This window comes from Somniosus microcephalus, chromosome 12 (genome assembly GCF_052327205.1).
Source record: "Somniosus microcephalus isolate GS21.2 chromosome 12, FLI_Smic_1.0, whole genome shotgun sequence".
NCBI classification, from domain to species: domain Eukaryota; kingdom Metazoa; phylum Chordata; class Chondrichthyes; order Squaliformes; family Somniosidae; genus Somniosus; species Somniosus microcephalus.
In genome coordinates this window covers 45,995,213-46,010,453 of record NC_140998.1, presented here as the reverse complement: position 1 = coordinate 46,010,453, position 15,241 = coordinate 45,995,213, and the positions used below count along the sequence as shown (strand labels likewise).

The following is a 15,241-nucleotide window of genomic DNA, read 5'->3' as shown; positions in this document are numbered from 1 at the left end:
ATTTACTTTTTATCCAGTTGCAGCAGTTTGCTCCTTCCTCCTGCCTTTCCTCTTCTTTCTCCTCCTTCTCCTAGAAGGACTCCCAGCAAGAAACAACTGCAATGCCAAAAGCCCCTTAACAGCTCAGAACCGACAGTAGCACTTTCAAATCCTTTAAGGTCAAAAAACTCACAAACTACAAGCAGCTGAGGATCCCTTTCAATAGCATTTAAAACGGCTGTCTCAGGACTTGTACTGCCTACAGTTGATGGGCAGGACTCACTGCCTGACCACCTTTGTCAGGCAGTGAGGTCGGAAAATGGCACCATTGTGATGACATCACTTGATTCTGATTTGAATTTGTTCATGAGGCTCCTGCCTGTTTCAGATCTGTTTCTGGCATCCGGGATTAATGTCGTCCCGTAAATTTCTGACCAGTTGTAAAAGACTAGAGGAATAGACATTTTATTTGCCACCCACTAGCGCACCATTTTTGAAACAGGGCAGTAAAGTGATGAAAATCTCCCACATGGTTTTCAGTTTGTTGCTTTACTGGTGGATTGGATACATGTCAACATTATATTACACCTACTCTCTAATGTCTCAGTTAGTAAATGCACTGTCTGGTGTACCACTGAGCCATACGGGCCAGGATGGTCTTAGCTTGATCCCTAGTTTGTGCTGAGTTCGCTGATCAGCACCTGGGCCAGTGACAGTGGTACTACAATAGGCCTCAGTGCCACCATGCTAGAAATGGAAAATCAGCCAGGGTTCTCATTTCTAATCGCTATCCTTACTGAAAAACGCACGTGTGTGTTTGTGGCTATCGATTGATAACCGGATGGGGCTTGGTTGTGTTGACCCCCATGGTCAAATAACTCATTGGCGTTATCTAGGCTCACGTAGGGTTACCAACCCTGGTTGGACATATTCCTGGAGGTGTCATCACATGACCTCCCACCTTGAACCCCCTCGCCCCCGCCCAGTCAAACAGCCTCCCTTCCCCCTCATCTACAATATTTTTTAAAATCTGAAAAACTTGAAAGTGCTCAAAGAAAAAATGTGTATATTATGTAACACGCTCTGATTTTTCTCCTGGGTTGCTGGCAGCAGTTTCCAGGAGATGAATCCTCAATTTCTGGAGACTCCAGGATAATCCTGGAGAGGTTGCCAACCCTAGGCTCACGTGTGAAGAATGGCAGCTCGGGGGTAGGGTTGCCAACTCTGGTTATATATATTCCTGGAGGTGACCTCCTACCTCCAATCGCCCTGCTCGACACTACTGCCATTGGTTGCCCAAGATGTCCGTACTCGCGGTGCACCACCTTCTCAGCCAATTGGAAATTGAATAGACTCTTCATTGGCCGATTGGATGATTCTTGACTGTCAGTCAGCTTTTTTCCCCATGTCTGATATTTTCATAACTAAATGAACAAAAGTGTTCAATGAATTTTTAAAAAATACATTTTTTTATTGCCCCTATGCTTGTCGCAGTGTCCTGGGGATTAGTGGTTAGGATTTGGAATGCACTGCCTGATAGGGTGGTGGATACAGATTCAATAATAGCCTTCAAAAGGCAATTGGATAAATACTTGAAGAAGAATTTTTTTTCATGGATATGGTGAGAGGTGGAGTGGGACTAACTGGATTGCTCACCAGTGGACTCGGTGTGCTGAATGGCCTCCTTCTGTGCTGTACTATGATTCTATTCTATGGAGACTCCATGGCAATCCTGGAGGATTGGCAACCCTATTTGGAGGAAGGGGGGTGGGTGAGGAATCAGAGGGCGATGGACACCACTGGAATTCTAGCCCAGCTTCAGGGGAGGAAAGGGTTTGAAAATCCTGAAGAGAAAGAACCCCCGGATTGGAAATGTTGGAATGCATTTGTATTTGTGTTGGATCGAGTTCACAGATGATCGTGTGCGGCTTGCCAGTCTTGGGGTGGTTCCCATAGCGATGGTGCAATGTTTGGCTTTGCACTGTCACCTGATCCCGGTGCCGCCCCCATTAAGCGGACGGTTCCTGTGACTCCGGGTTGAAGCAGACACACTTTCAGTTTGCGAAAAATAAATAAGTTTCACAGTCAACGTTGGATTCCAGCTTTTGCGAGGCTTTTAATTTCCAGTGGAAAAGAAAATCCACAACGACAGCTTTTTTTCCTGAGGCGTTTCCCTGAAACTTTGCTGCGGACCCGGTGGTTGGAAAATAACATTGAAGGATGAACGGCGACAGCAGCAATCCCCGCCGCCTGACAGCCGACCGCCGCTATTCGCTTCACATAAAATGTCCCAAGAAAAATGTCTTCGTCACTCAGCTGGGCGAGCGCAGGTAAAAGTAACCGCCCCGGCATTCTGGGGTCGCTTGAAGTTTGGTGCATTTGTCCAGCCTTTGTGCAGATTGCATTGGCACTTTTGTTTGATTGTCATTGTCGCTCTGCATGCGATATTTTTCGATGACAAGAATCGATTTATTTTATGGCTATTGCTACTCGTAGCGCCTTTGCCCAGTTCCTGTTCTTGGGTATGTGGTGTTATTTTGCATATCTCAGCTCAGGTGCCAGCAGCATTTTCAACAGTGGTGCCAGCAAGGAGATCCAGCAACCCTGCCACTCACACCCCTGTATACTGTGCCCAGGTGATAGAGTGGCACAACACCCCAGAACCCTGTTTGAGGCTGCTAAAGGGGAACTATAGAACCATAAAAGTTTACAGCGCAGAAGGGCGCCATTGAGCTCATCATATCTGTGCTAGCTGTTTACTAGACCAATTCAAAACTAATCCCACTGTGCTGCTCTCTCTCTCCATAGCCCTGTATCTGCCTCTGCTTCAAATGTTATCTACTTTACTTTAAAAGACAGCCTCTCCCTCAACTATTCTCTGTGGCAAAGTATTCCATGCTCCAACAATACTCCACTTAAAGAACTTTCTCCTAACCTCTCACCACTCTCAGTGATCATTTTAAATTGATGACTGCTCTTCACTGACTCCAACCAGAGGAAATACTTTCCCTATTCACCCGATTTAAAAACTCTTTATAATTAAAAAAAAACCTCTTATTGAATCTCCTGTTAGCCTTCACTCCAGTGGAGATGGTGCAGAATGAGGTAGTAGCGAGATGGGTGGCCGTACTTTCCACTCCAGGGCACCCTCCCCATAGTATTACAGAATGCCTGGCAGGAAGCAGGGCAAGGACAACTTGGAGCACAGTTGTCAGTTTGTGTCACTGACAATGCCAATCCCATGGTGCACGTTAGCCACAAGTGTTCTTGGCGGCAAATGACAAGCTTTGCATCTGGCTGTCTCCTGACTCCAACTTATATAGCCAGGTAGATTCTGAAGGATATATCACTGCAAACACTGGGAATGTGAGTAAGTAGATGGAAAGAAAGACTTGCATTTATATAGTGTCTTTCTCAACTGCATGATGTCCCAAAGCGCTTTACAGCCACTGAAGTACTGTTGAAGTATAATCACTGTTGTAAAGTAGGAAACATGGCAGGCAATTTGTGCACAGCAAGCTCCCACAAACAGCAAATGTGATCATGAGCAGATCATTTTTTTTTGTGATGCTGGTTGAGGGGTAACTATTGGCCAGGATGCCAGGGAGAACTCTCCTGTTCTTTGAATAGTGCCATTGGATCTTTTATGTCCACCCAAGAGGGCGGGCGGAGCCTTGAAAGATGGCACCTCCAACAGTGCCTAGATTTTGAGCTCAAGTCTCTGGAGTGGGACTTGAACCCATAACCTTCTAAACCCAGAGCCGAGAGTGCTACCACTGAACCACGGCTGACACTTTTAAATAATGTCCAAATAATATCACCTGGGGCTAGTTTTCATATAATTGAAAACTGGTGGATACATCAAGTGCCAGTACAAAACTTCATCAAAAATTTGGAGGGGCATTTTTTTGGGCAGAAACTAGAATAACATCTCCATCCTTTTTTTCAAATTGGTTACATCTATTATAATTCAACTGATTAAGAACTAACAGACAGAACTGGCCTTAAGATTTTGAGGCCCCATGCAGCCAGTGCCATTTCACATGGAGCCTTGTTAGTTCCTTCAACAGGATCATTTCCATTGACTTCAATAGAAAGGAAAATTAGGCAAGGTGTATAACGGGCGGCCAATCTGCTACCATCAGTTTTCTCCCCGATGGTGAAAGTTCAAATCTACCCCAATAGAAAGGAAAATATGGTGGAGTGTATAACCGGCATATATGCTACTACTATATGTTTTCTGCTGCCTGTGTGTGTGTGTGACCTGCTTTTAATGGCAATATTTAAATCCTTTTCTCTCAGGGATGAAGACGAAGATGTTAATTACATCCCAATAATCAGACAGGCAAGTTCTTTTTCATTCCACGTTATTCTGTGCAGTTTGTAAAAAGTTTAGGTGAAGTAGCATTTACCCTCTATGTTACATTGCGAGGATCGGTATGTAGTTATTAAATTGCATTAGACTAACACCATTTTCCCCTGATGTAGTGACTTCAAATATCAGTATAGATCACGGATTTAATCTCCAGTATTTGCACCTGATTTGTGCAGTACAACTCCTGAGTTAACATTTAGAAATAGTATCCCATTGAGACTGTGCAATAAGGAATCATGGGATTCCAAGGCTCGCTTTTAAAAGTAAAGTGATGTTCCATTTGCTAGTAAAATGGCTTCTTAAATGTACAGTATTGCATTGCTACATGTTTTGGTGTTATTGTAGGAGACTTTATTGGGACTGCTTGAATCTTGTCTTCAACTGATGAAATTAGAAGTGAAATAATGTCTGATTAACCCCTCAGATCTGGTGTTTATATGGCTGTGTGGTGCAAATAACATTAATAAAGAACTTCATTAAGGCTGTCAATCTTTGCAGCAGAAAATGGCAGAAAAATACGAATCATTGACTTAAGGAGAGATATGGACTAGGTGGTGCAGTGAGCTAGCTTTTGCCCCATTATCTTTGAGGGACTGAATCCAGCCGAGACTGATGGGATGAAGGACTTTTCTCTTGGTCTGCTGTAAGAGGGTACCCTAGCCCATATGGCACTGAAACCCTCAGTGACGATTCCAATGCTCTCCTGGCCAGCCTTCCATCCTCCACCTTCCATGAGCTTCAGCTCATCTAAAACGCTACTGTCTGTATCCTATCCTGCACCAATCTCTGCTTGCTCATCACCCTCGCCCTTGCTGACATACATCGGCTCTCAGACTGCAAAGCCTCAAATTTAAAATTCTCACCCTTGTGCTTAAATGCCTTCATGGGCTCAGCCCTCGCTGTTCAACTTTAATACTTTATTTCAGGCAGCTGGTGAGATTCTAGCGAATGACAGTAAAACACTTCAGAAGACTTTGGTGCTGAAGAAAGAGGTGGAAGTTGACCAAGTTAATGCAGAACTTGCAGTTAAAAGGCAAGAGTTCTTTCAACGCATGGAAGCTATTACCCAGCGGAGGGTGGAATTTGAAAGAAAAGAACAGGCGGTAAGAAAATACACTATTATACTAATTACTGCTAGTTTATAAATCTGAACCTTACATTTGATCATGCCGTTAACCTTCCGTTAAGATCAGTGAGCACTATTTGAAAACCGTTCACAGTTGCATTTAGATTGGTGAGCAAGTGAGATTTTAATTGTTTGAAAGCATACTTCCTGGTACTGCTGACAGAGATAGTAAATGTTTATGGCTGTTTAACACGAAGGTGTTTAATCTTATTTGTACATTTTGATTTCTACCATTTTAAACAGAATATTATTTCGGCTGCAAAGTAAATAAATCGGAAGTGATGACATTTTGTATTGTTATTTCCATTATTGTCCATAGAATAAGGACAGAGCCCTGAAGTTTGATAAGTTTCTCAAGGATAATGAGGCAAAGAGGTGTCGCGCTATTACAAAATACCAGTTTGAAGTGAAAGAAAATGAGGCGAAACAGAAGGAGTTACAAGATCTACTTCAGCAATTTGAAGAGCTCAAAGCCAGGTACACAGCTGAGCTTCATTGCTCCTGAGGGCACATTGTAAACATATTGGGGGAGAAATTCGGTATCGCCCCGTTTGGGGTGCAATTATCGGCCGGGCACAAAGTTTCGTGCCTGGCACTAATTATAGCCTCCGACTGCAAACTTGGCTTCTATCGCCCCTGGAGATGATTGGAGCGCTAAATCAGGCGCTACACACTTCTCTTACGGCGCTAACGCCGAGGAGCGAGATGCTACCGCAGAGCGCTGGCGAAGCTCAGGTGATGTCAGTCAGCAATGGAGTACAGACACACTGGTGCCGGCCAGTTCTTAAAGAGGAGGGTCGATCTTGCTCTCCATCCACACCCTGCTCATTGCAGCCTTGAATCTCAGCCTGGAGAGACCTGTACATCAATTCTGCTGGAAAGAGCAATGGAGAGGCCCAGGGAAAGAGCTCAGAGTGCAGCCCCCATAGTCTCTTCTAAATCGATGCAAGGAAGGTCAAATCAAAATGAACCTGCAAAGTGCTGCTCAGTACCCAAAATTCCTTCACACAGCGTTGAATCTCTCCAGAAGTCTCTCTCTCTCAGAATGCGTGGTGCAAAAATGTCGCCGACAAAAAAAGGCAGGAAGCAGTCGCCTTTTAAATAGCGCTCCCCCAGTCCCTTCCTGACTGCAAAACGCTCCCCTGTTGTTGCTAGCAGCAGGCAGTAAGGCAGGGGGCGCCACTCAATATCCGGACCGGAGCGCTACCGGGGCGTTGCACGCGCAACTGACGTCATGATCTGCGGGTGCAGGAGATCGTGGCGGTAGTGTTTAGCGCCGCTCGCAAAATGTCTGGTCTTAGGGCACTAACGGGAGGCGCAAACCAACTGAATTTTTCCCCCATTATCTTTCAAAATGTTGTTGCTTTGGTGATGCAGGGCATTTGAACCCTGATCTTAGAGTTCAAACAACCTTCTGTTCACCATTACAGGATTTGAAAAATAGTAGTTTTTGAGACTTATGCTGGAGTAAGAAGGCCAGCGGGAGAGACCTGAGCCTTGGAGAACTCCAGACTCGCACAATAAAGAACAGAGAGGTATTTTCTTGTACCCTGCAAAGAGTAAAAATTAACTGCCATTATTATAACACTAGCACGAAATAATGTAGCTCTTACTCTGTTAGCATTTTATTATTATTTTACCCTCTTTTCCCCCCCCCCCCCACCCCCGATATCATCTCCACTGCACTCTGTATGCCAGCCACATATAATGGTAAAAATATTTAAAGAAGTAAATTTTAAAAAAAACTCTGCTCAAGTGGTTTACTAACATCATCTCAACTCCAGGGGTGTGTGTTACTGCCTTGTTGTGCCCTCCAGACTGTTATTATGAATAATGTATAGAAACATAATGATTTCTTAGTTTCCTTGACCTGGGGGAATGTAGTTTCCCAATTGTGTGCAATGTGATTAGGCTAACGTGATATCGCACCACATGATTCGGTTAAAAAGTGGTGTTGTGTCATGTAATTATATAAGAAATTATATCACAAAAGTAAGCATGGACAATGGAGGCTTTTTGAGCCATCTAGATCATTATTCCATAGAAATCCACTATCCTCCTATTACAGCATTTAACTGCCCCTTGAATGACTCCAGAGTTTTGCCTCAATGACCATACCCAGAAGACCCTTCCAAGTATTAACCGCCCTATAGGTGAAGAAGTGCTTTTTGACTTAAGTCCTGAACTAGCTTTTTAGCAGGTTTGTACCTATGTCCCATTGCCCTGCAGACATGGTTTAATTTCAAATACTGCTCATAAACATTTTCTATTCCACTTAGCACCTTCTTTACTTCCACAAGGTTGTCATTCCTGTGCCTTCTTTCAAGGCTGAAGAGTCCAGGTTTTTCCAACCTTTCCTTCTATCCCTGTCCTCTGTCACTTGGAATAAACGTTGTCACCTTCCCTGCCCTGCTTCCAGGCTCGAATGTTTTCCCTGTGCCTCAGTGAGCATAGTATTCTAGGTGCAACCTAACCAGATCACTAAGCAGCTTTAACAGGATTATTTTACCATCTATATGGAAGAATATCACAGCTTCTATGCTTTACACGTTTTACATGAAGCAGAAACATGTGCACTTGGCACTGGAAATGATGTGTTTGCTGATTTAATAAGTGGAGCAAAAATTCAGAGCATGCTCTTTTTAGCCATCCAATAGTTTGCTTTTACTTAGAACAATGTAGAAGCTGTGTTACTTGGAATAATGCAGTGACCTCGCAGGCATGTGATGCATGTGAGGGTCTGTATTATTTATAGTAATAAAAGGAATGGAAGAGCGAGTGCTGTTAATTTAGCGTTTACGGACTGGACTCTGTGCGTTTCTCATTTTAGGTGGTAACCAGATGAAAAATCTCTCTTTTTGGAATGTTTCATTTTTCATCAGAAGTGTTTAAATCCTCTTCAAGCAGTATTCAGTACCTATAAGGTGGGGAAAAAAGATCAACTAAAATTTCTGTTGCTATGAACAGCAACACAATATGATGTCTGCAACATTCTTGTTTGCACTATGATGAACAGAAAGAATGCAGTTGCATCTTTTACATTGAACAGATGACTCAAATGCTATCCTCATTTTAAAAAAATAAGAAAATGAATCTCCACTTTGTCACGCTCTTTCCATGTTCTTGCATTTCTGCAGTTTGTAGAAAAATGACCCAATTACTCAGTGGGTAACTACACTGCCTAGTGTCATGCAGAGCCACAGAGACCAAGATGCCTTCAAGTTTGATTCTTGATCTATGCTGTTAGCTGATCTAAGAACATAAGAAATAAAAACAGAAAATGCTGGAAATACTCAGCGGGTCAGGCAGCATCTGTGGAGAGAGAAACTGAGTTAACGTTTCAGGTTGATGACCTTTCATCTCTCCACAGATGCTGCCTGACCTGCTGAGTATTTCCAGCTTTTTCTGTTTTTATTTCAGATTGACAGCACGGCAGTATTTTGCTTTTGTATAAGAACATAAGAATTAGGAGCAGGAGTAGGCTATACGGCCCTTTGAGCCTGCTCCGCCATTCAATAAGATCATGACTGATCTTCGACCTCAACTCCACTTTCCTGCACTATCCCCATATCCCTTGATTCCCCTAGAATCCAAAAATCTATCTATCTCAGCCTTGAATATACTCAATGATTCAGCATCCACAGCCCTTTGGGGTAGAGAATTCCAAAGATTCACAACCCTCTGAGTGAAGAAATTCCTCCTCATCTCAGTCTTAAATGACCGACCCCTTACCCTGAGACTATGCCCCCTAGTTCTAGACTCTCCAGCCAGGGGAAACAACCTCTCAGCATCTACCCTGTCAATCCCCCTCAGCTAGGGCAGTGGTGGTAGTGCAGGATTTGACCTTAGTGCCTTGAGTTAGGGAGGGAAGAAATATCAAAGAGATTTCCAATCTTGATTGCTATTCAGTGTCCTCTGCTGGAAAGTATAGGGTGGATTTTACTCTATGGATGCCCGTTGGGTGAGCGACAGGCACAGTGCACTGGAGAGGAAGCACCAGAGAAGAAAACTGGAAGTGTTTGAATTATGGTGCTAAAAATATGCTGAGAATAATTTGACAAGAAAATGACCAATAAGGGAGAACTGATGAGGCTGAATATGATAATTAAATATGAAAAATTACATTCTGTGGACACATTATTAGATATCACAAAGAATGCTGTTGGGGGTGTTATTGTCTTTTTTATATTTGTTCATGGGAATATGGGCGTCGCTGGCAAGGGCAGCATTTATTGCCCATCCCTAGTTGCCCTTGAGAAGGTGGCGATGAGCTGCCTTCTTGAACCGCTGCAGTCCAAGTGGTGAAGGTACTCCCACAGTGCTGATAGGTAGGGAGTTCCAGGATTTTGACCCAGCGATGATGAAGGAACGGCGATATACTTCAAAGTCAGGATGATGTGTGACTTGGAGGGGAACTTGGAGGTGGTGGTGTTCCCATGAGCTTGCTGCCCTTGTACTTCTAGGTGGAAGAGGTCGCAGGTTTGGGAGGTGCTGCCGAAGAAGCCTTGGCGAGTTGCTGCAGTGCATCTTGTAGATGTTACACACTGCAGCCACGGTGCACCGGTGGTGGAGGGAGTGAATGTTTAAGGTAGTGGATGGAGTGCCAATCAAGCGGGCTGCTTTGTCCTGGATGGTGTCGAGCTTCTTGAGTGTTGTTGCAGCTGCACTCATCCAGGCAAGTGGAGAGTATTACATCACACTCCTGACTTGTGCCTTGTAGATGGTGGAAAGGCTTTGGGAGTCAGGAGGTGAGACACTCGCCACAGAATACCTAGCCTTTGACCTGCTCTTGTTGCCACAGTATTTATGTGGCTGGTCCAGTTTAAGTTTCTGGGCAATGGTGACCCCCAGGATGTTGATGGTCGGGGATTCGGTGATGGTAATGCCGTTGAATGTCAAGGGGCAGTGGTTAGACTCTCGCTTGTTGGAGATAGTCATTGCCTGGCACTTGTGTGGCGTGAGTGTTACCTGCCACTTATTGTCTGGAAAAGTTGGTAGTTAAAATTCAAGAGGCAGGCAGAACATAGCTAGATGATGTCTTGGAATGGGCTAATGTAACATCTGGAGTGGATGCAATCCACTTGTGTAGAGCCCAAAAAGTATAGAAATTACTGGGCTAAAAACCACTGGAGTAGAGAAGGCACAGAGAGAGTGAGAGAGAGCCTAGACCATGAGTATTCCACTGCTGTGCCTGCTCCTGTCTTCCAGTGACAATTACAAACACATGAGTGTAGATATTCCTCTTCATTTTGCCTGAGGAATCCGTGTTCCCCAGGCCTAGTGAGGAGGGACAAGTGTTGGAGGCCCATTACGTCAGTTCTCCCTCCTGCCTGCGCCGCCTCAGGCTCTCTCGGGGCTTCCCTAACTTGTGTAAGTGGGTCTGTCCATTGGACTCCCACAGGCCAGAAGGTTTGCAAGGGTCCCTGGGACAGGCTGAAATTTAAACAGGCAAAGTTAAAAAAACATTTTTTAGAAAGACCCCTTCATGATGATTTGAAGCAGCCAGGAGTGCGGGCCTGTGGCTGCACTTGCATTTCGGCCCTGATTTTGAGATGCCCAGAGGAAGAAACACATCCTAATCTGTATGGCTCAGCTACTCACTGGATAAGCTTGCTGAACCATCAGGGGAACCATGACTGCTTAAAAGTCACAGCTTAATGCTACTTCCACTCATCATTAGAGGTCCCAGCAGTGCCGGTGGCTGTTTTTTTCCATTGCAGGACATGTTTTAATTAGAATAATTCCACTTTCCAGCAGTGACACGGCTCTACACAACGTGTATTCTGTGCTGCCAGGTGAATATTCACAGTTTAATTTGTTTATGCTTTTGGGGGACTTATACATGGAGTGGAGCAGGGAGGCGGACTCACACAATCTACTGGGAGTTAAAGGGGCCATTTACACTGTCCCAGTTGAGATTCCCTATACAGTTAGTCCGGCATCTAATTCACAGGTTACTGTTAAGACATATTAGAGAGTGGACCCGCTTAGCCCAGTAATTATGGGCTATATTTTGCTCTGTTTGAAATAAATGGGAGAAATGACTGTTTTTAATCAAAATGAATGATCAGCTAACTAATCATGGGAATGTGCAGTTTGAAACTTTAGATTTCTGAGAATGGAATTTTGTGAGCAAGCGTGAAAAAATCCAGCAGCCAGGACAAACTTACCATAATGATCATCTAAGACTTCTCAAGCTGCTGACGAACCATTTGCCTGATTAACTGTCAAAAAATGTGTTAACTCGGCTGTCGAGTGCACAATATTTGTGTGAAATGAAGTATGAAAAGCCCCTTTTACCAACCAGACCACGGACACACTGATAACCAAGGTAACGGGGCAAGATTTCCAGTGGGGGACCACGGCTCTCAGCTATACAAGGAGGCAACCATGAGGGAGGAATTCATAGACACCCACTCTTCTGTGTTCAGATAGTGCAGTGAGGAAATACCCTCCGGCAGTGGCCTGAATGGAATAGCCCGTTAGCACCACTCATACTAGCAGCAGTTTTGCAACATCACACAGTCTGCACAAATGACACTAGGTACTGCTTATAAAAGCAGTGGGGGTAATTTTGACTTTGTGCAATAGTGTAAAACGGGTGATAGTGAGTCGGCGGCCTGTTTTACACATCTGTCCCGATATTTTTTATTTCTATTGACTCCCATCACCAATTATACACTATTGCACAATGCCAAGGTCTACCCCAGTGAGTCCAGCAAAGGAGACTCCTACCTGATGCAGATCCATCATGGTTAATAGCCTTTCAGTATCCCAGGCAGCTTTACCAGTTGGCTGTGCTGCCACCTACTGGTGCTACTTCATCAAAGTTCAGAAAACACGTGGGAGATACACCAGCCAAGCACACAAGTCACCTAAATCTCAAGCCATGCAAACTTTTAAATAGCTTTCAGTATATCTTTCATTGTGCAGAAAAGATAATGTCAATGCCTAGAAGGGAAACAAAGTGGCTTTTACAAATTTGTGTCTTCAGTAGATACCTTCTTGGGTTCAGTCACTCCCAGGGCGCGATTTTAATAGCCCTGAGGAGGCGGGACAGCAGCGAAAATGGGGAAAAAATGACTTCAGACACCCAACCCGCCCCCACGTGATTTCCGTGAGTGTCTGTTCAGCCGCTCCCAAACTGACCCAATTGGAACTGGTGGGACAGGAAGTTAAGGCAGTTAAGAGCCTTGCTAATCCTATTTTGATAGTGGTTTCCCATTTTCGTGCCTCTGGCTCCTGTTTCCCGTCTTGTCAGAAACAGGCCAGCTTCAAGGAGATGAGTTGCTGGAGGACATGAGTTGTAGTCATTGGTGGAGCACTTTAAAAGCGCTCCTGTAACGTGGCTGACATTCAAATGCAACAACCTTGTTGTTGGAGGTTTGGGATAAGGTTTTGCAAATCTACTGACCTTGACTTTTCAAGCTGACACCCATCTGCTGTATGACCTGTTAGGAATAATTTCAGGCCACTTCTAGTGTGCACTTGCAAGCTTCTTGCCTCAAGAGAAATCTATAGCTACGGGATGGGAAACATTTATACCCTGGTTGTCAGATTCGGAGGAAGAGCAGCCGTGGCAGCACCACAACCAGCCACAACAGCAGCACCAGGAGCGCCAACCTCCTCCTCACCCATCTGATGATGCACAGGGTGGAGGGCGTCAGTGCAGGGCTGCACCTCACCGCAGGAGATACCCACAACACAGGGTTTACAGGCAGAGGATCAGCTTCCTCGGCATGACTGAGCAGCAGTGCCAAAGGAGGCTGAGACTTTCGAGAGATGTAGTCGCTGACATCTGCGCAATGCTGCACCAACACCTGGAGCCCCGAAGAGCGTGTGGACACTCCTTATCAGTGACTGTCAAAGTCACCACCGCACTCAACTTCTTTGCTTCGGGCTCCTTCCAGGGATCAGCTGCAGACATCAGCGGCATCTCCCAGTCAGCCGCACACACCTGCATCACGCAGGTCACCAATGCCCTCTTTGCAAAGGCCCACAATTACATCCACTTCTCCATGGATGGCCCAAGTGTGACCGCGCGTGCGGTTGGCTTTGTCAATACGGCAGGCTTGCCAATGGTGCAGGGTGTCATTGACTGCACACATGTAGCCATTCGGGCCCCCTATCACAACCCAGCTGTATTTGTCAACTGCAAGGGATTCCATTCCCTGCACGTCCAGCTGGTGTGTAACCACAGGAAGATAATCATGCATGTTTGCGCTAAGTACCCTGGCAGTTGCCATGACTCCTTCATCCTGCGCCAGTCTACTGTGCCTCAGATCTTCCATCCGACAACCCAACTTTCCGGATGGCTTCTTGGCAACAAGGGCTATCCCCTGAAAAAGTGGCTCATGACACTGATGAGGAGGCCATCAAACGATGCTGAGGTACAATTTTAGCCACATCCACCAGAAGCATCATTGAGCAAACCATCGGCTTGCTCAAAATGCACTTCCGATGCCTAGCCAAATCTGGTGGAGCCCTGCAGTATGTACCAGCCAGGGTGTCCAGAAACGTCGTGGTCTGCTGTGCCCTGCACAATCTTGCACAGCAGTGCGTCTTAGTGCTGCTGCATGAACAAGTGGCTCAGTGCACAGGCTCCTCGGAGGAAGAGAAGGAAGAGGAAGAGGATGAGGAGGACGGGGAGTGACACTTTGCGGGGCCGGATGTGGCCAATCCAGCAGTAGGCGAACACATTGCTGGTCATCAGGCAAGGGATGCACACATCACTGCCAGATTCGCGTAAGCTTACACTTCAACCACAGGTGGCTGGCACATGGAGATGAATATAAGTCCGACATCCTCAAAACCCCAGGCATCATCTGTCGACTAAAGGACTCGGTGTCACCACCAACATTCTACATGGCATTCGCCCTGAGCCCTCACTCTTGAACTTCCATTTCCCAGAACACAGGGGCCACACTTTAGGTGATCTCAGCAGATCATTAAACCTTTTTCGACACTGAACCCATGTGCGTCTGCACACAGACCTCGAGCTCACTTCCTCAGTAATTTGCAGCCAAGCTGCCTTTGTTTGCTGAGGAGGCCTCCTCCTTCTGTTTCCAGGGAAGAGGAGCTCCTGACGTCCTCTAACTCCCTCCACAAGAGCATGGAGGGAGCCCTCATTGAACCTGGGTGCAGCCTTAGTTATTGGGGCTGCCATTCCTGCAGCTCCCAGCACCTTTAAGAAAAAAAGCATTAATTTTACTAAGCCAATGATTGGAACACATCGGGCATATTTTTCATTTCTTAGTCACATACTACATTGATAGATAAAAAAATCTGGAATAATATGACCAGCAATTTCAATCAATTATTTGTGTTCACACCAGACACTGTCAACTCCCCTTTCTAAATAAACAGAACCAAGCCATTCCAGTTACATTTTTTCCAAAGGGGACATGGCCCCTTTAAAGTTTTACTCCAAAAACGCCTCATCAGACATGAGAAACTGACATGCTCCAAGCAATTGCCTGGAGGGACCTGCACGTCAGCTGTAACGAGGCCAATCAAGCAAAAATCTTAATTGCGGGCCAGCGGCATCTGGGAGCGGGTCTGAAAGCTGCCGAGCAGCGGGCCCGCCCTCAACCCGCCTTCTCTATAAAAATCGAACCCCCAAAACCACATTCCCTGTCCTTCACTTTCTGGAGTTGACTGCTCAATATCTACTTACACAATAGCTTAATCCAGGGGACTAATAAAGCACCCCCTTGACATGTGAACTGCACATTGTGTCTTTTGCAGGTGTCTTCATGTGT

The 15,241-nt window shown here is 45.4% G+C and overlaps 1 protein-coding gene across 2 annotated transcripts in view; it reads left to right on the top strand.

The window, feature by feature from the left end:
• Positions 1-1,953: 1,953 nt before the first annotated feature.
• Positions 1,954-15,241, top strand: part of ccdc197 (coiled-coil domain containing 197) — a 33,350-nt gene continuing 20,062 nt past the window's right edge. For both annotated transcript variants that reach the window (XM_086002777.1, XM_086002778.1), the window contains exons 1-4: positions 1,954-2,309; positions 4,282-4,328; positions 5,285-5,457; positions 5,800-5,957. In XM_086002777.1, coding sequence (XP_085858903.1) covers positions 2,200-2,309; positions 4,282-4,328; positions 5,285-5,457; positions 5,800-5,957 — 488 coding nt within the window. In that variant the 5' untranslated portion in view covers positions 1,954-2,199. The remainder of the gene's footprint in view (positions 2,310-4,281; positions 4,329-5,284; positions 5,458-5,799; positions 5,958-15,241) is intronic.